Source organism: Macaca nemestrina, chromosome X, assembly GCF_043159975.1.
Source record: "Macaca nemestrina isolate mMacNem1 chromosome X, mMacNem.hap1, whole genome shotgun sequence".
Taxonomy (NCBI): Eukaryota; Metazoa; Chordata; class Mammalia; order Primates; family Cercopithecidae; genus Macaca; species Macaca nemestrina.
In genome coordinates this window covers 616,006-638,443 of record NC_092145.1, presented here as the reverse complement: position 1 = coordinate 638,443, position 22,438 = coordinate 616,006, and the positions used below count along the sequence as shown (strand labels likewise).

General features: G+C 36.1%; 1 protein-coding gene across 2 annotated transcripts in view; it reads right to left on the bottom strand.

Annotated features, from left to right (window-relative positions):
• Positions 1-9,200: 9,200 nt before the first annotated feature.
• LOC105468345 (chloride intracellular channel 2) overlaps positions 9,201-22,438 on the bottom strand; it is an 84,252-nt gene continuing 71,014 nt past the window's right edge. The window contains exons 4-6 of one of the 2 annotated variants that reach the window (XM_071088685.1): positions 15,844-15,950; positions 15,061-15,242; positions 9,201-13,952 (exon numbers count right to left, since the gene is read on the bottom strand). In XM_071088685.1, the coding sequence (XP_070944786.1) occupies positions 13,791-13,952; positions 15,061-15,242; positions 15,844-15,950 (451 nt within the window). In that variant the 3' untranslated portion in view covers positions 9,201-13,790. The remainder of the gene's footprint in view (positions 13,953-15,060; positions 15,243-15,843; positions 15,951-22,438) is intronic. The other variant, XM_071088684.1, reaches the window with a different exon arrangement.

The window sequence follows — 22,438 nt, the reverse complement described above, 5'->3', positions numbered from 1 at the left end:
ACGTGCAGGTTTGTTACATATGTATACTTGTGCCATGTTGCTGTGCTGCACCCATCAACTCGTCAGCACCCATCAACTCGTCATTTACATCAGGTATAACTCCCAATGCAATCCCTCCCCCCTCCCCCCTCCCCATGATAGGCCCCGGTGTGTGATGTTCCCCTTCCTGAGTCCAAGTGATCTCATTGTTTAGTTCCCACCTATGAGTGAGAACATGCGGTGTTTGGTTTTGTGTTCTTGTGATAGTTTGCTAAGAATGATGGTTTCCAGCTGCATCCATGTCCCTACAAAGGACACAAACTCACCCTTTTTTATGGCTGCATAGTATTCCATGGTGTATATGTGCCACATTTTCTTAATCCAGTCTGTCACTGATGGACATTTGGGTTGATTCCAAGTCTTTGCTATTGTGAATAGTGCCGCGATAAACATATGTGTGCATGTGTCTTTATAGCAGCATGATTTATAATCCTTTGGGTATATACCCAGTAATGGGATGGCTGGGTCATATGGTACATCTAGTTCTAGATCCTTGAGGAATCGCCATACTGTTTTTCATAATGGTTGAACTAGTTTACAATCCCACCAACAGTGTAAAAGTGTTCCTATTTCTCCACATCCTCTCCAGCACCTGTTGTTTCCTGACTTTTTAATGATTGCCATTCTAACTGGTGTGAGATGGTATCTCATTGTGGTTTTGATTTGCATTTCTCTGATGACCAGTGATGATGAGCTTTTTTTCATGTGTCTGTTGGCTGTATGAATGTCTTCTTTTGAGAAATGTCTGTTCATATCCTTTGCCCACTTTTTGATGGGGTTGTTTTTTTCTTGTAAATTTGTTTGAGTTCTTTGTAGGTTCTGGATATTAGCCCTTTGTCAGACGAGTAGATTGCAAAAATTTTCTCCCATTCTGTATGATTGTATATTTAGAAAATCCCATTGTCTCAGCCCAAAATCTCCTTAAGCTGATAAGCAACTTCAGCAAAGTCTCAGGATACAAAATTAATGTGCAAAAATCACAAGCATTCATATACACCAGTAACAGACAAACAGAGAGCCAAATCATGAATGAACTTCCATTCACAATTGCTTCAAAGAGAATAAAATACCTAGGAATCCAACTTACAAGGGATGTAAAGGACCTCTTCAAGGAGAACTACAAACCACTTCTCAGTGAAATAAAAGAGGACACAAACAAATGGAAGAACATACCATGCTCATGGATAGGAAGAATCAATATCGTGAAAATGGCCATACTGCCCAAGGTTATTTATAGATTCAATGCCATTCCCATCAAGCTACCAACGAGTTTCTTCACAGAATTGGAAAAAACTGCTTTAAAGTTCATATGGAACCAAAAAAGAGCCCGCATCTCCAAGACAATCCTAAGTCAAAAGAACAAAGCTGGAGGCATCACGCTACCTGACTTCAAACTATACTACAAGGCTACAATAACCAAAACAGCATGGTACTGGTACCAAAACAGAGATATAGACCAACGGAACAGAACAGAGTCCTCAGAAATAATACCACACATCTACAGCCATCTGATCTTTGACAAACCTGAGAGAAACAAGATTTGGGGAAAGGATTCCCTATTTAATAAATGGTGCTGGGAAAATTGGCTAGCCATAAGTAGAAAGCTGAAACTGGATCCTTACTCCTTATACGAAAATTAATTCAAGATGGATTAGAGACTTAAATGTTAGACCTAATACCATAAAAACCCTAGAGGAAAACCTAGTTAGTACCATTCAGGACGTAGGCATGGGCAAAGACTTCATGTCTAAAACACCAAAAGCAACGGCAGCAAAAGCCAAAATTGACAAACGGGATCTCATTAAACTAAAGAGCTTCTGCACAGCAAAAGAAACTACCATCAGAGTGAACAGGCAACCATTTGAGTTTCTTAATTCTTGATTAAAATTTTTTCACTATATTTTGAAGTATTTTTTAGTGGTTGCTTTAGAGCTTACCATATATATCCTGACTTATCAGAATCACCTTCAGATTTACACTAGCTTTATTGTAGTGACATATAGAAACATTATTCCTATATAGTTCTTTTATTTATTTATTTATTTTGAGATGGAGTCTAGCTTTGTCACCCACGCTGGAGTGCAGTGGTGCAATCTTAGCTTACTGCAACCTCCAGATCCCAGGTTCAAGCAATTCTCCTGCCTCAGTCTCCCAAGTAGCTGGGACTACTGGCGTGCGCCACCACACCTGGCCAATTTTTGTAGTTTTAGTAGAGACAGGGCTTTACCATGTTGGCCAGGCTACTCCTGACCTCAAATGATCCACTTGCCTGGGCCTACCAAAGTGCTGGGATTACAGGCATGAGCCACCATGCCCAGACTCCTATATAGTTTGATTGTCTTTTCTGTCTTTTTATGGTACTATTATTATGCATATTATGTCTATTAATGTTACAAACCTATCAATACATTGTTATAATTATTGCTTTATCATCTATATTTCCTTATCCCAATATAGCTTTGCTCTCAGCCACCTCTTTTGTGTTGCTTTTGGCAAATATACTGCATTCTATGTTATGGACTGAATAATACATTATATACATATGTTATGGAATTGCTTTGTTAATCAATTAATGGAAAAATATACGTTTATGCAGTCTTTTATAATTACATAATTACTGGTGTTCTGGTTTTTTATTTGTTTCTGTGGATTTGAATGATCATCTGAGATCACTTGCTTTCAGTCTGAATAACTTCCTTCAGTATTTCTTGTAAGGTGGATATGCCAGCAACAAATTCTTCAGTTTTTGTTTGTTTATCTGGGAATGTCTTTACTTGTTTTCTTTTTCTGAATGATAGCTTTGTTGGATATAAAATTCTTGGGTGACTTTTTTTCTTTGATCACTTTGAATATGTTACCTCATTGTTTTTGGCCTCCATCGTTTCTGCTGAGAAGTCATTTGTTAATCTTATTAGGGTTCCCTTGTAAGTGATAAATCATTTTTTCCCAATTTTCATTTTTTATTTTTAAGTATTATGGGTACAAAATAGTTGTACATATTTATGGGTTACATGTGGTGTTTTGATACAGGCATCCAATGTTTAATGATTGAATCAGGGTAATTGGGGTATCCAACACCTCAAGCCCTTATCATTTCTTTGTGATAGGAACATTAGAATTCTACTATTTTAGTTATTTTGAAATACATAATAAATTAGTGTTAACTGTAGTCACCCTATTGTGCTACTGAAGAATAGATGTTATTCATTCTATCTAACCATCCCCACTTTATTCTTTTCCCACTACCCTTCCCACCCTCTGGAAAACATCATTCCACTCTCTATCTCCATTAGTTCAATTTTGTTTTAGTGCTCACATATGAGTGAGAACATGAGATTTTTGTCTTTCTGTGCCTGGCTTATTTCACTTAATATAATATACTCCAGTTCTATTCATGTTGTTGCAAATGACAAGATTTCATTCTTTCTTATAACCAAATAATATTTCATTGTGTACCTGTCAGATATTTTAAAAATTCATTCATCTGTTGATGAACACTTAGGTTGCTTCTGTATCTTGGCTATTGTGAATAGTGTTGCAATGAACATGGGAGTGCAGATATTTCCTCAATATATTGATTTTCTTTCTTTTGGATATATACCTAACAGTGAGACTGCTGGATCATATGGTAGTTCTATTTTTTTTTTTTTAGGAACCACCATACTGTTCTCCATAGTGGTTGTATTAATTTATATTCCTATCAACAGTGTAGAAGGCTCCCCCTTTTTCACCATCTTCACCAGCATTTGTTATTGCCCATCTTTTGCATAAAAGCCATTTTAACTGGCGTTAGATGATATCTCATTGTAGTTTTGATTTGCATTTCTCTGATGATTAGTGATGTTGAGCACTTTTTTTCATATACCTGTTTGCCATTTATATGTCTTCTTTTGAGAAACATTTATTCAGATCTTTTACCCATTTTTAAATTGGACTATTTGTTTTTTTCCTATTGAATTGTTTGAGCTCCTTATATATTCTGGTTGTTAATCTCTTGTCAAATGAGTATTCTTAAATACTTTCTCCCATTCTATGTCACTTTGCTGATTGTTTCCTTTGCTGTGCAGAAGCTCGTTAGTTCGATGTGATCCCATTTGTCCATTTTTGCTTTGCTTGCCTGTGCTTTTGAGGTCTTAACTCAAGAAATCTTTGCCCAGACCAATGCCCTGGTATGTTTCCCCAATGTCTTCTTGTAGTAGTTTCATAATTTCAGGTCTCAGATTTAATTATTTAACCTATTTTGATTTGATTCTTGTATATGGGGTAGTTTCATTTTTCTGCAAATGGATATCCAGTTTTCCCAACACCATTTATTGAAGAGACTGTCCTTTTCCCAATGTATGTTATTGGCACTTTTATAAAAAATGAGTTGACTGTAAATGCATGGATTTATTTCTGGATTTTCTTTTCTGTTCTGTTGGTCAGTGTGTCTGCTTTTATGACAGTACCTTGCTATTTTGGTTACTATAGCTCTGCAGTATAATTTGAAGTCAGGTACTGTGATTCCTCCAGTGTTGTTCTTTTTCCCAGGATGGCTTTTGTTATTCTGGGTCTTTTATGGTTTAACATAAATTTTAGAATTATTTTTTCTATTTCTGTGAAGATGTTACTGGAATTTTGATAGTGATTGCATTGAATCTGTAGATTGCTTTGGGTAGTATGGATATCTTAACAATATTTATTCTTCCAAACCATGAATATGCAATATCCTTTCTTTTTTTCTTTCTTTCATCAATGTTTTGTCAATGTTTTACAGTTTTCATAGTAGATATTTTTCACTTCTTTGGTCAAGTTTATTCCTTTGGTCAAGTTTATTATTTTATTTTTAGCTATTATAAATGGGATTACTGTTTTGGTTTCTTTTTCAGGTTGTTTGCTCTTGGCATATGCTACTGACTTTTGTATGTATTATTTTGTATTCTGCAACTTTACTGAATTTGCTTATTAGTTCTAACAGTTTTTGTGGACTCATTAGGTTTTTGTAAATATAAGATTATATCATCTGCAAACAAGGATAATTTGACTTCTTCTTTCCCAATTTGAATATCTTTTATTGCCTTCTCTTGTCTAATTGCTTTGGCTAGGATTTTTAGCACTGTGTTGAATAACAGTGGTGAAAGTGGGTATCCTTGTCTTGTTCCCAATCTTAGGAAGAAAGGCTTTTAGTTTTCCCCTGTTCAATATACTAGCTATGAGTTTGTTGTATAAGGCATTATCATATTGAGGTATGTTCCTTGTACACCCAGTTTTTTGAGAGTTTTTATTATAAAGTGATGTTAAATTTTATTGAATGTGTTTTCAGCATCAATTGAAATGATCAGATGGTTTTTGATCTTTCATTCTGTTGATATGATGTATCACATTTATTTATTTGCATATGTTGAATCATCCTTGCATTCCTCGTCTTTTGTATTTGCATATTCAGCTATCACCTTCAACTTACTATGTCCAAAACTGGTCTCTATATTCTATCCCTCTCTGCCACCAACAAAACTAGCCAGAAGTCAATCTGCTTTCCCAATATCTGTTATTGTTCAAGTTATCCCTCTGGTTCAGCAAAATAAGTAAGTACAATTACAGGGTATATTGAGGAATGGATGAGTAATGCTATGTGAGGATACAGGTACATTTATAACAGGGCAACTTCTGATCTGAGTTTTGAAGAATAAGAGGGGTGGCACAGCAAAAATATCATAGACTAGTGATCAAAAGCATAGACTATGGAGTCAGATTGCCTAGATTCAAATATCAGCTATACTGATATCACTTACTAAATGAATGACCTTGAATCGTTTGTTAACCTCTCTTTGCCTCAATTTTATCATCTACAAATAGCTTTTCTCTTGTCTCAGCACCATTTCTTAAAAGGCCCATATTTGCTCCAGAGATTGAAGATGCTGTCTATCCTAAACTAAATTTTCATACCAAATGACCTACTTAGGAACTTTCTATTTATTTCACGAGTCTATTTGTCTATTTGTACACTAGCACTACACTGTTTTACTTAAAGACACTTTATTGTATATTTTAATGTCTGGTAGGGCTAATTCCTCCTCATGATTTTTCTTTTTTAGTGTCTTCCTGGCTATTCTTTCATGTTTCTTTTTTCATATGAACTTAGTTTTGGCATATATAAGTCCATAAAGAAGCTTGTTGGTATTTTTGTTGTGTTTGCAATACATTTATAAGTTAACTTATGGAGAACTGATGTATTATGTAGTTGAGTCATCCTGTCCAAGAACCAAAGGAGGCCTTTCCATATGCTTAAGTTTTAATGTGTGCCTTTCAGGAGTGTTTAAGCTTCTTTTTGTATAGGTTTTATATATTTCCTGTTGTTTATTTTTAAATATTTTATCTTCTTTGCTGTTATTGTAAGTGGTGTTTTCTCTACTATACATCCTCTAACTGGTTACATATATATAGTACCATTAGTCTATGTGTCTGTTTTTGTATCAGTACCATGCTGTTTTGGTTGCTGTTGCCTTATAGTATAGTTTGAAGTCTCCGTGATCTTTTAAAAACCCAGACCCCAGTCTAATCCTAACCACTCTAAACATGAGAAAAAATCAGAATAATCCGAATTGAGAGATATTCTACAAAATCATTGACCAGTACTTCTGAAAATAGTCAAGATCATTAAAAATATGGAACATTTGAGAAAGTGTCACAAACCAGAGAAGGCTAAGGAAACACGATGACTAAAAATAATGTGGTACCTAGATGGTGTCCCAGAACAAAGAATTAGGGAAAAAGTAGTTAAATTTGATTAAAGTAGAGACTTTAGTTAATAGTAATGTACCAATGTTGTTTCCTTAGTTTTTACAAATGTGCCAAGATTATATAAGATGTTAACAATAAAAGAAACTGGGTGAGGGGGATACAGAACTCTCTGTACTATCTTTGCAACTTTTTGTAAATGTAAAAATATTACAAAATAAAGTTTATTTTAATAAAAATGATGTGTTTGTGGATTTATGTCAGTATTTGACAGTACCCATTCATTAAGGAATATATTTTGAAAAATGAAATCTGTGAAATCTCATTATAGATCAGCATTAACAGATAAACATTTGAATTGATTTTGAAGATAGGAAACACTAACTTAATGTTTTCCCAAGAAAGAATTGTAGCTTTCTCATTAGTAGACCCATATTATAAAAGATTGTGTTTGATTGTTATTATATTTTGAATTTCATCAATAAGAATTTTGTGGAATTTTAAAACTTTCTTATGATATAGGCATCTACATAATATTCTTAATTTTGTCTCTTGACCCATCAAGTTAAAAATATTATTCTTTATTTCTCTGTAGAAGATTGCCAACTCCTGCAGAGTTGCCAATCCCTAAAGAATGATAAACGTCTCTCAAAAAATAACATATATATATATATATATATATATATATATATATATATATATATATATATGCTGGCATGGATGCAGTGAAAAGGGAGGACTTAATACACTATTGGTGGGAATGTAAACTAGTACAATCACTACAGAAGACCGTATGGAGATTTCTCAGAGAACTAAAAGTAGATCTGCCAGTGAGTCCAGTAATCCTGCTACTGGGTATCTACCCAAAGGAAAAGAAGTCACTATATAAAAAGATACCTGCATTTTTATGTTTATCACAGCAGAATTTACAATTAAAAAGATGTGGAATCAACCTAAGTTCCTAAGTGTCTATCAGCTGATGAGTAGATAAGGAAAATAGTATATATATATATTATATGTGATATATATATGTGAGATTCTATCTATCTATCTATCTATCTATCTATCTATCTATCTATCTATCTATCATCTATCTATCACCATGGAATACTACTCAGCCATAAAAAAATGAAATAATGTGTTTTGCAACAACTTGGATTAAACTGGAGGCCATTATCCTAAGTGAAGTAACTCAGGAATGGAAAATCAAATACTACATGTTCTCACTTGCAAGTGTGGGCTAAGCGATGGGTATGTAAAGGTTTACACAATGGTATAACGGACATTGGAGTCTCAGAAGTGAGGGAGGGCTGGAGGGAGGTGAAGGATAAAAAATACCAGCTGTTGGGTACAATGCACACTACTCAAGTGACAGATACACTTAAAGCCCAGACTTCACTGCTATACAATTCACCCATGTAACCAAAAACCGTTTGTATCCCTAAAGCTATTGAAATATAAATAAATTAATGAGAGATTAAACAGATGACCTACAGAATTGAAGAAAATATTTTCAAACTATCTCATAATGGTCTCATATCTGTAATCTATAAGGAACTTACATGATTCAACAAGCAAAAACCAAATAACCAAATTAAAAAGTGGGCAAACGATATGAACAGACACTTCTCAAAAGAAGACATACGGTTGGGCGCAGTGGCTCATGTCTGTAATCCCAGCACTTTGTGAGGCTAAGGCAAGTAGATCGCGAGGTCAGGAGTTTGAGACCAGCATGGCCAATATGGTGAAACCCCATCTCTCCTAAAAATACAAAAGTTAGCCAGGCATGGTGGCATGCTCCTATAGTCCCAGCTACTTGGGAGGCTGAGGCAGAAGAATCGCTTGAACCCAGGAAGTGGAGGTTGCAGTGAGCTGAGATTGCACCATTGCACTCCAGCCTGGGTAATAGAGCAAGACTCTGTCTCAAAAAAAAAAAAAAAAAAAAAAAAAAAAAAAGGATACATATGGCCAACAATCATATGAAAAAAAGCTCAACATCACTGATCATTAGAGAAAAATCAAAACCACAATGAGATACCATCTCACACCAGTCAGAATGGCTATTACTAAAAAGTCAAATAACAGATGCTGGCAAGGCTGTGGAAAAAAGGGAATGTTTATACACTGCTGATGGGAATGTAAATTAGTTCAGCCACAGTGGAAAGCAGCTTAAAGATTTATCAAAGAACTAAAACAAGCTACCATTCGACCCAGCAAACCCATTACTGGGTATCTACCCAAAGGAAAATTAATCATTTTACCAAAAAGATACTGCACTTGTATATTCACGATAGTACTATCTACAATAGTAAAGACATGAAATCAACCTAAGTATCCATCAACAGAGGATTGGATAAATAAAATGTGGTACGTATATACCTACATCAAATACTATGCTGCCACAAAAAAGAATGAAATCATGTCCTTTGCAGCAACATGGATGCAGCTGGAGACTGTTATCGTACGTGAATTAACGCAGAAACAGAAAACAAAATACCACATGTTCTCACTTATAAGTGGGAGCTAAATAGTGGGTACACATGGACACAATGAAGGGAACAATAGACACTGGGACCCACTGGAGTGGGCAGGAAGGAAGGGAGGCAAGGGTTGAAAAACTACCTATTGGCTACTATGCTCACTACCTGGTGATGGGATCATTCATACTTAAAAACAGAGCATCATGCATATACCCATGTAACAAACATGCACATGTAACCACTGAATTGAAAATAAAAGTTGAAATTATAAAAAATGGAACCTGAGGCTTAGATTGGTCAAGTCACTTGCCCAATGTTACCACGATTTTAAGCAGATGTTTTGACACCTTCTCTACTAGTGTTTCATCATGTCAAAAGGACAAGAACAAAGTCTCAACATTTTCTGGTTTCCTTCACAACATTACATCACATCTCATTCATAATATGTGTTCGATTAATTTTGCCAGTTAATTGAAAAGTATATGACACTTGAACATTGGGTAATTTTAGAAGTATTCTAGATCAGAATTTGAACATTTCAACAGTAAGGAGAAAGGAATAAACTCACGATGAACACGAATCTTAGTTTCTACTTCTTTTTTTTTTTCTTTGCCAGCCTTCTGATATTGATTAGAAAGTTTTAATTAGCAGGAACATGGCCACAAAACAAACAATATGATGGTAACAGTGAAGAATAATTCATTGGAGGTACTGTGCTGGAAATAACTGAGAGTTGACTACAAAGAAGAAAGTATTTCTTTAAAACCTGTCCTTTGGGATAAGAATTCTCAAATCACTTTGTTTTTCTCGTAAAGATCAGAGGTAAACTGCTATTTTCATCACATATATCAAGGATACAAACTATCAATGTGGCTTGTCTGTTGATATTGACTTTGATCATGTGTTTTGAGGTAGTGTTTGCCAGGTTTCTCTACTGCAAAGTTACTCATCCCCATACAAACTGTCATACTCTACTCTTTAGAAGCAAGTCATTAAGTACAGCTCATACTCTAAGCTTAAGAACTGAAGCTCCACCAGCTTGAGTGGGAAAGATCTACATACACTATTTGGAAGTCCTCTGTAATGGGAGATTTACCTCTTTTCCTCCATTTATTTATTTAGTCATTTGTTTCCCTATGGACTTATCTATTTTATACTTTGTGTTATACTCTAATACTGCAATACAGACAAACCTCAGCTTATGACCATTTGGCTTACTTACAAATTTTCAAGTTTATGGTGGGTTTATTGGGATGTAATTGCATGGTAAGCTGAGGAGCATCTGGACTTATGGTTTGACTTATGATTTTTTGACTTTATGATGGGTTTGTTGGGGTATTAAATGCCTTTTCAACTTATAATATTTCTAACTTATGATGGGTTTATCAAGTCATAGCCCCATCAGAAGGTGAGGAGTATCTATATCTTATTGCTGGAATTTTTCCAAATTTGGCAATCTTTCAGGATGACTCCTCTATCCCTTTGCCATGCCCTCATCTTTTTTTTTTTTTTTTAAATTCCTTACTTTCTGGTACTATGAGATTCTCCAGGTCCATCTCATATTTCCCCTGTCCTGGTCGTAGAATCAGTTATTTCTCCAAGGAGCTCTAGTTCCTTTTATTGGAGAATGATATTAGAATCCAAGGTCTTAGCACTGGGTGTGCTAGTTGCTACTAGGGTACTATTGCTTCCAGGCCCTCTCAGGACACAGGGCTAGGAAATATACATATGTATACTGCCTCATGTACATACACATGTGTAATTATTTTTGTATCTATTCACTTCTGTCAATATTAAGTTAAACGTGAGTACATACTGATGTCTCTGAATCGAATCCAGTACCACATAGTTCATCCTAGCCTTCTTTTCTTGATTATTTGTACTTCCCACCTATAGATCATTTACTTATTTTTTCAATCTTAGTATACATGTATGGCTGTTTCAGAATTGTCTACACCTATCTCCTTGAGAAACAACTTTGCCAATTAGAGTGTAATGTTTATGTATAGTTTCTTTATATTTTGTTTTATATTTTCCAGAAGAAACACTGTTTCACAAAGTTACTTTGAGACTATATGGTCTTTTAAAGTTTGGTAGAATTTCCCTGTGAAACTCTCTTCTTTGATACTTTTTAAAAAATGTTCTCTGTTTCTTCTATGAAGATTGATCTCTTTAATTTTTATATCTCTAATAAAGTTGTTTGTGGTAATCATTACTTTCCTAGGAAATTATCTCTATTATCTAGATTTTCAAATTTATTTGCATAGAGGTGTGCAAAGTAGTCTCTTATAAAGTCTTAAATTTCTTCTAATAGTTATTTCCCCATTCTTTATTTGCATATTTTTGCTTTCTCTGTTTTATTTTGATTAATGTAGCTAGTGGTTTGTCTATATTATCAATCTTTTAAAAAATAAGGATTTTGATTCATTAACTAGGTGTATGCTATTTCGATTCTCTTTTGTTAATTCTTACTTTTTTTGTTAATTTCTTGTGTTCTTTTACTTAATTTGTTGTACTTATTATAAGTTTCTTTTTGTTTTTTGCTGGTGCTCTACCAACATCCCTTTGGACATTTTTTTTAAAGTTCTGTTAAAAACACATAGCTTAAAACTCATCATCTTAACTATTTTGAAGCAGAGAGTTGAGAAGTGTTAAGTATATTCACATTGTTGTGCACATTTTAAATATTTTTGTTAGCTCAATATTTAATCAATTTATTTTCAATCTTTTATTTTTACTAATAGCAGTGTTTAGTGTTATAAAATTTCCTCTGATCACTGCTTTATATTTATCCCATGGATTCTGATATGAAGTGTTTACATCATCATTATTTGTTTTAGAGGTACTGTAGTTTTGGTTTATATTTTTCCTTTAAACCAAGAGTTGTTTAATTGAAGGTTTCCAAAATTTATTTTAAAATGTATAATGGGCACATAATTGTACATATATATGGGATACAATGTGGTGTTTCAATGCATGTATACACAGTATCATGATCAAATAGGTGTGATGACCATATCCATCATAATAAACATTTGTTATTTCTTTGTGGTGACAACACTTAAAATCTGCTTTTCTAGCTATCTTGAAATATATGCTACATTATTATTTGCTATAGTCACCCAACTGTGGTGAATACCAAAATTTATTCTTCCTAAGTGTAACTTTATACCCATTGACCAACATCTTTCAGTGCCTCTGCCTTCTTTCTCTGCCCAGCCCCTGGTAACCACGATTCTACCCTCTACTTGTGTGACATCAACTTTTTAAAATTCCACATATGAGTGAGATCATGTGGTGTTTGTCTTTCTGTGCCTGGCTTATTTCATTTAACATTTCAAATGTATTCTATCAATTGTAACTTGCTAGTATATTGCATGTATTCTGAAATATGCTGATGAGAGGATGTATCTCAAAGGTTATCAACATGATTGCATTTCTCTGCCACCTAACCATACACTATACATTTATCTTGACTCTGTGGTTTTCAAGGACAGTACTTTGAACTTGCTCATTGCCTTACTTTTCTTTGAACCTATTAAAACGCTACTTCATTTAAATTTTATCTAAACTCCACCTTTCCACCAAAACCTAAAATAACCCCATATTTTCCTTTTTAGATGCTGCACTTATGCTTGTGTTTCTCCTTTGAGGGAGCAGTAGTTTAGTTCAGCTTTTGTTTCCAGATTTGAATGATTTAAGAGTACTTTAACAAGTGAATCTGAATATGTATAGTAATGTAACATTTTAACTTTTGCAGAAAGTTTTATAATTATCTAAAGACTGTTTACCTTATCCTTTTATGGACAACAACAAGACCTTTTGGTCAGTCACATTTCTTATTTTCCTTTTCATTTTTATGAATAAAAGATTCAGTTGACTTTGTTTCTGGTTTTTTAAAATTATGTTTTATTTAATGAGTGCTTCTTCATTTAAAAATAATATAATCTGGTCACAAAGGCTACATTCTCATCTCTGGCCATGAGATGGTCATAGTTCTAGGCGTCAAATGCTGTTCTACGACCAATTGATCTTGATCTCTTCCTAGAGCTGATTTTAAAAAATCATTCTTTTAGAATCTGCCTCTCTGATATGCTCACTCTGAATTTGTTATTTGTATCAGAAATAAACTCATGTATATATTAAACTAGCAAAAATGTGGAATTATTTTAGCAATTTGTATGGAAATGTTTCTAAGGAGCAGGGTGAGATTGTACCTCTACTTATGACATTTATAACTGCAGACATCTATTTAGCTTATATGTATGCATTCCAGGAATTCAAGCAAAGGGCAAAAGATCGTGATGCTTTCCATGTCATTCAGGATTGCAGTGGTTTGCCATACAAATAAAGAAAATTAAGTAAAAGTGGGAAGACCTGTAAAATACAGTGGACAGATTGTTTATGGCTAACAGAAAATACAGAGTTCCTTTTCATAAGAGAGTTGGACAGAAGAAACAGTATTTTTCATATTCTTATTTGCAAAAACTTTTCTAATATGTCATTAAGTAAAATCTGATCACAAATACAGCCTTTTCTCCTGTAAGAGCTGTCCTAACTCTTCTGTTTAGCTACACTTGCATAAGTATTTTCAATTTCTTTGTCTTCAGGACACGTGTGGGTAAATTCTTCACGGGCATAGGCATTGTGGAGATAACGCCAGACTCCTGAGAATTCTGCTGGAATGTCAAAGTCACGATATTTCTTGGCAGCAACCTAGAATTTTGCAAAAAAAAAGAGGAAAAAGAAAGGCATCAGTAATATGTCTACTATGTAGAAATATATCTTAGAAGTCAAGATTATCAAAGGCATCTTATCGACACAAAAAGCACTATAAAATAAACTATGAAGCAGACTCGAATCTTGGACTATTTTGATGTTTTGTCTACAAATGTTGACAAAACCATATGCTTACAATCATGTTTATATTGATTCTATATTTAATTATGACTCTATTTAGTGGAAGGAAGCACAGAAAATGAGCACATATCCACCACCACTAGACTAAGAGTTTATTTAGAGTCCTGTCTTATTTCTTTATGTATTCTCTGTGTTTGGCATAGGACTCAGAGAGTAAATTCTGCATAAGTCTGTGCAATAAATATTTGTTAAATTTATGATTAATTCATCATAATATGAATAGCCCAAATTGGTTATTCCCTATTATGATCTAGGCACTGTTCTAAGCATTTTAAATGCTTTAATTTATTTAATTCTCTTAACAATTCTGTAAAATAGGTAATATTATTATCCTTTATAAAATAAAGACAAGACAGTGGAAAATACCTTCTGATTTAGAAAGAAAGAAACAAGTTTTGGCCGGGCGCGGTGGCTCATGCCTGTAATTCTAGCACTTTGGGAGGCCAAGGCAGGCGGATCACTTGAGCCCAGGAGTTCAAGACCAGCCTGCGCAACATGGCGAAACCCTGTCTCTACAAAAAGTACAAAAAATTAGCCAGGTGTAGTGGCATGCACCTGTAGTCTCAGCTACTCAAGAGGCTGGGGTGGGAAGACTGCTTGAGCCTTGGAGGTGGGGGTTGCAATAAGCCTTGATCATGCCACTGCACTCCAACCTGGGTGACAGAGCAAGATCCTATCTCAAAAAAGAAAAAAAAAAAAAGAAACAAGTTTTAATACTTCCCAGAAGAGATCATTATGGATTTTCTGTCTAAAGAGAAAAAAGAGATGTAGATACTACACATGATGATGATGATGATAATGACAAAGCTATAATATAATAATACTGCACTGGAAGGTCACTGTGCTTTGTGCTGGCAACTGGCAAACCCCTCCCACCCATTCAGCCTGCCCTATAAAGACTTACTTTAATAATGTTCAGCTTGGGTAACAAGCTACAATCAGCCAGTGTTAGCTGATCCCCATCCAAGAATAGTCTTCTGGAAACTGTGGGTTCCTCAGCACTGTCTGGATCAATTTCATCCAGAAGTGGTGTGTTTAAGTAGTCATCCAGACGCTTGAATTCTTTGAGCAGAGATTTTTCAAAATCTGAGGCAATGAAGGACTTGTAAATGTATTGTCTTTTGACTAAATACAGTCTAAATATGCTTTCCTCACATTTAGACACCTCTATCTATACATACTGCTTACACTGGCTCTTCAACATCTAGTTAACTATTTAGAATGCTCAACTACTCACTGATACGACAAAGTAAGATCAAATAGTGAGTGTAAATCTTTTGGGCTTTTCTTAGGGAGGTGCATTGTCAGGAGAGTAAAAGAAAGAAAAGTGATACATGTTATCCAACTCAGAAGAGTTAGAAAGTGAAAGAAAAAACACAGTTCTTGTGACTCAGAGGACAATAAACCTATTTAAGAATGTTCATGGGAAATGGTAGGTGCTACAGTTTAAGAAACCTTAAAGGTACACCGTCTTGCAGTTAGTTCACATCTGGTAATTGCTATATTGAATCTTGAGTTCTAAATCTAATAAAACTTCATGCAAGGGAATTTCAGAGGAGAGAACAGACAATGAGGGGAAGACTAGGCTAGTCCCCCAAATATACTATATATTCAGGAAAATTCTATTTTTGCTGAGTGAGAGTATGAAAAGTGAGGAAAAATGGAGATTTAAAGAAAGGTATCTTACTCTTATTTGCCTCCTTTTGTGTATTCTTAATGTATGCAGAAAACTTGGCAAAGAGGTTACAGCCCACATCAAAAGACTCCTTGTACTTGGGACTCAGGTGAGGGTACCTTAAAAAGAAACACGAGTCAACTATCATTTGCACATAACATGACAGAGACCAGGTGCCCTAGCTTGCACTATACTGAAAATGGAAGTTCTGGAAAATTGCGCTGGAAACTAAACACCCTTAGAAGTCTCTCAGTAGAAGTTTATATTTTTTTCCAATCTCAGAACACTTTAGTTTCTAAAGTTCACAGGGAAATCAGTTGTCTGGAATCCAAAGCTCATTTATCTATTTCGGCTGGGCGCAGTGGCTCACGCCTGTAATCCCAGCACTTTGGGAGGCTGAGGTGGCTGGATCACCTGAGGTCAGGAGTTTGAGACCAGTCTGGCTAACATGGTGAAACCCCGCGTCTACTAAAAACACAAACATTAGCTGGGCGTGGTAGTGGGCGCCTGTAGTCCCAGCTACTCAGGGGGCTGAGGTAGGAGAACTGCTTGAAGTTGGCAGGTGGAGGTTGCAGTGAGCTGAGATCGCGCCATTGCACTCCAGCCTGGGGGACAAAAGTGAAACTCAGTCTCAATAAAAAAGAAAAGAAAAAGAAAAATATGATTTCAAATATTGCAACTTATAAAACAAATGATGGAATAAATTGGATGGAGAAAATGGGAAAAAAGTAGCCAAGATATCCTCTCTTAGTAATACAAAGCTCAGTTAGCATAATTAAATAAAATAATGTAATAATATAATTCGCCACACTAACAAATGCAATAAGAAAACCTATATGATAATGACTAGATGTGGAAAAGTATTCAAGAAAAAATCAGCACCTCATGGAGATATCTGTGCTCCCATGTTCACTGCAGCGTTACTCACAAAAGTCAACATATAGAAACAACCTAAGTTCCCATCAATACATGAATGGATATAGAAATTGTGATATATATATGTATACTAGAATATGAATCAGCCTTAAAAATAATGAAATCCTGTCATTTGCAACAACATGGATGAACCTGGATGACATTGTGGTAAGTGAAATAAGCCAGGCACAGAAAGACAAATACTCTATGATCTCACTTACGTGTGGCTTCTTTAAAAGGTCAAATATATAGAAAAAAGAATAGAGCAGTGATTACCACGGACAGTGGGGGGAGGAAATAGGGAGATGTAGGTCGAAGGGTACAAAGTTACAGTTATGTAGAATGAGTAAGTCTAGAGATGTAATGTATAATATGAAGACTAATAATATTGCATACTGAAAATTTGCAAAGGATAGATTTTCGGTGCTCTTACCATATAAAAAGGGTAACTATATGAAGCGATGGATATGTTAATTTGCTTGACTGTAGTAATCATTGCACTATGTATATGTATATCAAGACATCATGTGATATACCTTAAATATATACAATACAAACAAAGGCTAAAACACTCAATTCCTTTTCATAACACAAAAAACTCACTGCAAGCTAGAAGTGGTCAGGTCAAAAACTTAGGTATCTAACCTGATTCCTCTCTTTCCCTCTAACTTGACATTTGATCTATCAGCAACTCTGGTCAGCTTACCTTTCAAAATGTATCCAGAATCTGTCCACCTCCCCTGCCCCTGCCCAGTTCAAAGCCTATATTACTGTAACATCCTCCTGACCATTATCCCTACTCCCATACTTGTCCCTCATACACCTGGAATATTCTCCACCCATAGACAGAGCAATCATGTTAAAATGTAAGTCATATCATGCCTTTCCCCTACTCATTATCCTGCAATGTCCTCATCTCAGAGTTAGAGCCCAAGTACTCATAGTGGTCTACAAGAACCCACATGATATGAGCCACCTTCTTTCCCACCCAATTAACCACCCAGAAGCCAGAGTGATGGCTTTCCCCTACTCAGTACTCTGCAATTGTCTTATCTTATTGAGTCACAGCCTAATTCATTACAGTAGCCTATAAGGATCCACATGATATGATCCCACCTTACCTCTCTTCTCTCATATCCCTCACTCGCTCAATTATGACACAGACTTTCTTGCTATCATTCAAATAGGCCTGGAAAGCTCCTGCCCCAGAGCCTTTTAACTTGGTCTGCCCTTAGATGAGGGAGACATATGCATTTTCTCTCACATATGTGCATGCCTTGCTCCCACTTTTCCTTCAGGTCTTTTTCAAGGGTATCTCTTTCTAGTGAAGCCTTTCTCTGGACGCTCAATGTAACACTGCAACGTCACTCCTTTCCATAATATCACTACTTCTCTCTTTTGCTTTATTTTTCTCTTTAGCAGGACAGTTTTAAATTACCTGTGTTATGCCTTCCCCAACCCCAGGCAACACAGTATGGAGAGAGATGCCCTTTCTTTGGGAGAAGAAGAAGTAAGTGAACACCAGACTTTGCCTTAGACCCAAACACTGAGCCCAAAAAGTCTAGCCCTGGACAGGCCATGATTACCCCAGACTTTAGGCTGGTCCCCACAGACTTGGGCACTAGGCCAGCCCTTGTAGCCCCAATGTCCAGGCCATCCCTGCAGATGTAGTCTCCCATCCTTGGGCCAGTAGCCCCAGACTCCAGACTTCCTTCAGCAGCAGGTCATACCTCCAGGCTTGCACCCCTCCAAGACAGCCCCTTCACTTCAGGACAGCCACTGTACCCCCAGATTCAGCTTTTAGGCCCTCTCCATCACAAGACTAGCATGTTTGGACCCCAGTTTAAGGCAAATACCCACAGACCCAGTATCCAGACCAACTCAGCTCCAGGCTGGCCTTCACACTCCCAGGCTTTGAGTCTGTCCCAGTGCCACATTGACACCCATGGACCTCAGCTCCAGGCTGGCCCCCATGGCCTCAGGTACCAGGTCAGCACCCAAAGATTCAGCCTCCAATATAGCCCTTATGGGTACAGACTCCAGGCCATCCCCGGTGGCCCCAGATTTCAGGCTGGCCCATTCAAGCTCAGGCTTCAGGCCCAGACCAGGCTCCAACCCAGCCCAAAAAAGGCTGGCCCACACAGCCCTAGGCTTCAGGTCCAACCCAGTACTAAGCTGGCCTCTTCAACCCCAGACTTTGAGCAACAGTAGCAGAATACACATTATTTTCAAGTGCATACAGAATATTCACCAGGATAGATCATATGTTAGGCCACAAAACAATTCTTAACCACTTAAGAAGATTGAAATTATATCAATTATTTTTTCCAACCACAATGAACATCCTTGTCTTGTTTCTGATCTTAAGGGGAAAAACTTCAGTCCTTCACTATTGAGTACAATGTCAGCTGTGGGTTTTTCTTTTTTTTTGTTGTTTTATTGGGTATTTTATTATGTCAGGAAATGTGCTAAGTGCTATAAATGCATGATCATATTTCATCTGTGCAATGTATTTTTTTCATTTCTTTTTTTATTATACTTTAAGTTCTAGGGTACATGTGCACAACATGCAGGTTTGTTACATATGTACACATGTGCCATGTTGGTGTGCTGCACCCATTAACTCATCATTTACATTAGGTATATCTCCTAATGCTATCCCTCCCCCTTCACCCCACCCTACAACAGGCCCCCGTGTGTGGTGTTCCCCTTCCTGTGTCCAAGTGTTCTCATTGTTCAATTCCTACCTATGAGTGAGAACATGCAGTGTTTGGTTTTTTGTCCTTGTGATAGTTTGCTGAGAATGATGGTTTCCAGCTGCATTCATGTCCCTACAAAGGACATGAACTCATCCTTTTTTATGGCTGCATAGTATTCCATGGTGTATATGTGCCACATTTTCTTAATCCAGTCTATCATTGATGGACATTTGGGTTGGTTCCAAGTCTTTGCTATTGTGAAGAGTGCCGCCATAAACATACGTGTGCATGTTTCTTTATAGCAGCATGATTTATAATCCTTTGGGTATATACCCAGTAATGGGATGGCTGGGTCAAATGGTATTTCTAGTTCTAGATCCTTGAGGAATCACCACACTGTCTTCCACAATGGTTGAACTAGTTTACAGTCCCACGAACAGTGTAAAAGTGTTCCTATTTCTGAACAACCTCTCCAGCACCTGTTGTTTCCTGACTTTTTAATGATTGCCATTCTAACTGGTATGAGATGGTATCTCATTGTAGTTTTGATTTGCATTTCTCTGATGGTGAGTGATGAGCATTTTTTCATGTGTCTGTTGGCTGCATAAATGTCTTCTTTTGAGAAGTGTCTGTTCATATCCTTTGCCCACTTTTTGATGGGGTTGTTTGATTTTTTCTTGTAAATTTGTTTGAGTTCTTTGTAGGTTCTGGATATTAGCCCTTTGTCAGATGGGTAGATTGTAAAAATTTTCTCCGATTCTGTAGGTTGCCTCTTCACTCTGATGGTAGTTTCTTTTGCTGTGCAGAAGCTCTTTAGTTTAATTAGATCTGGTTTGTCAATTTTGGCTTTTGTTGACATTGCTTTTGGTGTTTTAGTCATGAAGTTCTTGCCCATGCCTATGTTCTGAATAGTATTGCCTAGGCTTTCTTCTAGGGTTTTTATGGTTTTAGGTCTAATATTTAAGTCTTTAATCATCTTGAATTAATTTTTGTATTAATTAATTAATTAGGTGTAAGGAAGGGATCCAGTTTCAGCTTTCTACATATGGCTATCCAGTTTTCCTAGCACCATTTATTAAATAGGGAATCCTTTCCCCAAATCTTGTTTTTGTCAGGTTTGTCAAAGATCAGATGGTTGTAGATGTGTGGTATTATTTCTGAGGGCTCTGTTCTGTTCCATTGGTCTATATCTCTGTTTTGGTACCAGTACCATGCTGTTTTGGTTACTGTAGCCTTGTAGTATAGTTTGAAGTCAGGTAGCATGATGCTTCCGGCTTTGTTCTTTTGACTTAGGATTGTCTTGGCAATGCAGGCTTTTCATATATGGCCTTTATCAGATTGTAGAAGCTATTTTCTATTCCTAGTTTGTTAAGTACTTTTATCATGAAACGGTGTTAGAGTTTGTCAAATGCTTTTTTATGCATCAATTGAGATAATCATGTACTTTTTGTCTTTTACTGGTATTATTTATTTCTTCATATGGCTTCACATTTCTGTCTGGTGTCCTCTCATTTCTGTCTAGAGGACTCTCTATAGCATCTTGTAGGGCAGGTCTACTAGCAATAAATTTCCTCAATTTTTGTTCATGTAGAGTGTCTTAATTTCTCCTTTATTTTTGAAGGATCATTTTTGCCAAATAGAGAATTATTGGTTGACAAGTTTTTTTTTCTTTTAGCACTTTAAATATGTCTTCTCTCTGCTTCTGGCCACCATGGTTTCTGATGAGAAATCTTCTGTTAATCTCATTGAAGATCCCTTCTATGTGATGAATTACCTCTTCCTTGATGCTTTTAAAATCCTTTCTTTGGCTTTGGCTTTATATAATTTGATTATAGTGCATCTTGTTGTGGATCAGTTTGAGTTTATTCTACTTGGAGTTCATTGAGTTTCTTGGATGTGTAGAGCAAGTTCCTTCATCAAATTGTCAGCCATTATTTTTTTCAAATATTCTTTCTACCTCTTTCTCCTCATCCCTTCCCTCTGGGACTCTCATTATGTACAGCTTGGTAAATTTGGTGGTGCTCCACAGGTTTCAAGTTCTATTCTTTATCTTCCCTTTCTGCAGACTAAATAATTTCAACTGACCTATGTTTCATTTTGCTGATTTTTTTTTCTCTGTTCAAGTTTGTTGTAGAAAACCTCTAGTAATCTCCGATTTCTTTGAGCAGTGGTTTGCAGTTCTCCTTGTAGAGATCTTTCACCTCCTAGTTAGCTGTATTCTTGGGTATTTTATTCTTTTTGTGGCAATTGTGAATGGTTTTTTTTTTTTTTTTCCTGATTTGGCTCTTGGCTTGACTGTTTTTGGTTTATGGGAATGCTAGTGATTTTTGCATATTGATTTTGTATCCCGAGACTTTAGTGAAGATGTTTATCAGCTTAATAAGCTTTTGTGCTGAGACCGCGGCGTTTTCTACATATAGGATCATGTGACCTGCAAACAGGGATACTTTCCTCTCCTCTCTTCCTATTTGAATGCTCTTTATTTCTTTCTTTTGCCTGATTGCCCTGGGCAGGCCTTCCAATACTACGTTGAATAGGAGTGGTGGGAAAGGGCATACTTGTCTTGTGCTCATCTTTAAGGGGAATGCTTCCAGCTTTTGCCCATTCAGTATAATGTTGGTTGTAGGATTTTCATATATGGCTCTTATTATTTTGAGGTATGTTTCTTCAATACCTAGTTTATTGAGAGTTTTTTTAAATGAATGGATGTTGAACTTTAACAAAAGCCTTTTCTGCATGTATTGAGGTAGTCATGAGGTTTTTGTCTTTAGTTCTGTTTATGTGACGAATCACATATATTGATTTTTGTATGTTGAACCAACCTTGCATTCCAGGGATAAAGTCTACTTGGCACAAACAAATGGAAAAACATTCCATGCTCATGGATAAGAAGAATCAATGTTGTTAAAATGGCCATACTACCCAAAGCAATTTATAGATCCAATACTATTCCTATTAAGCTCCCATTGAGATTCTTCACAGAACTAGAAAAA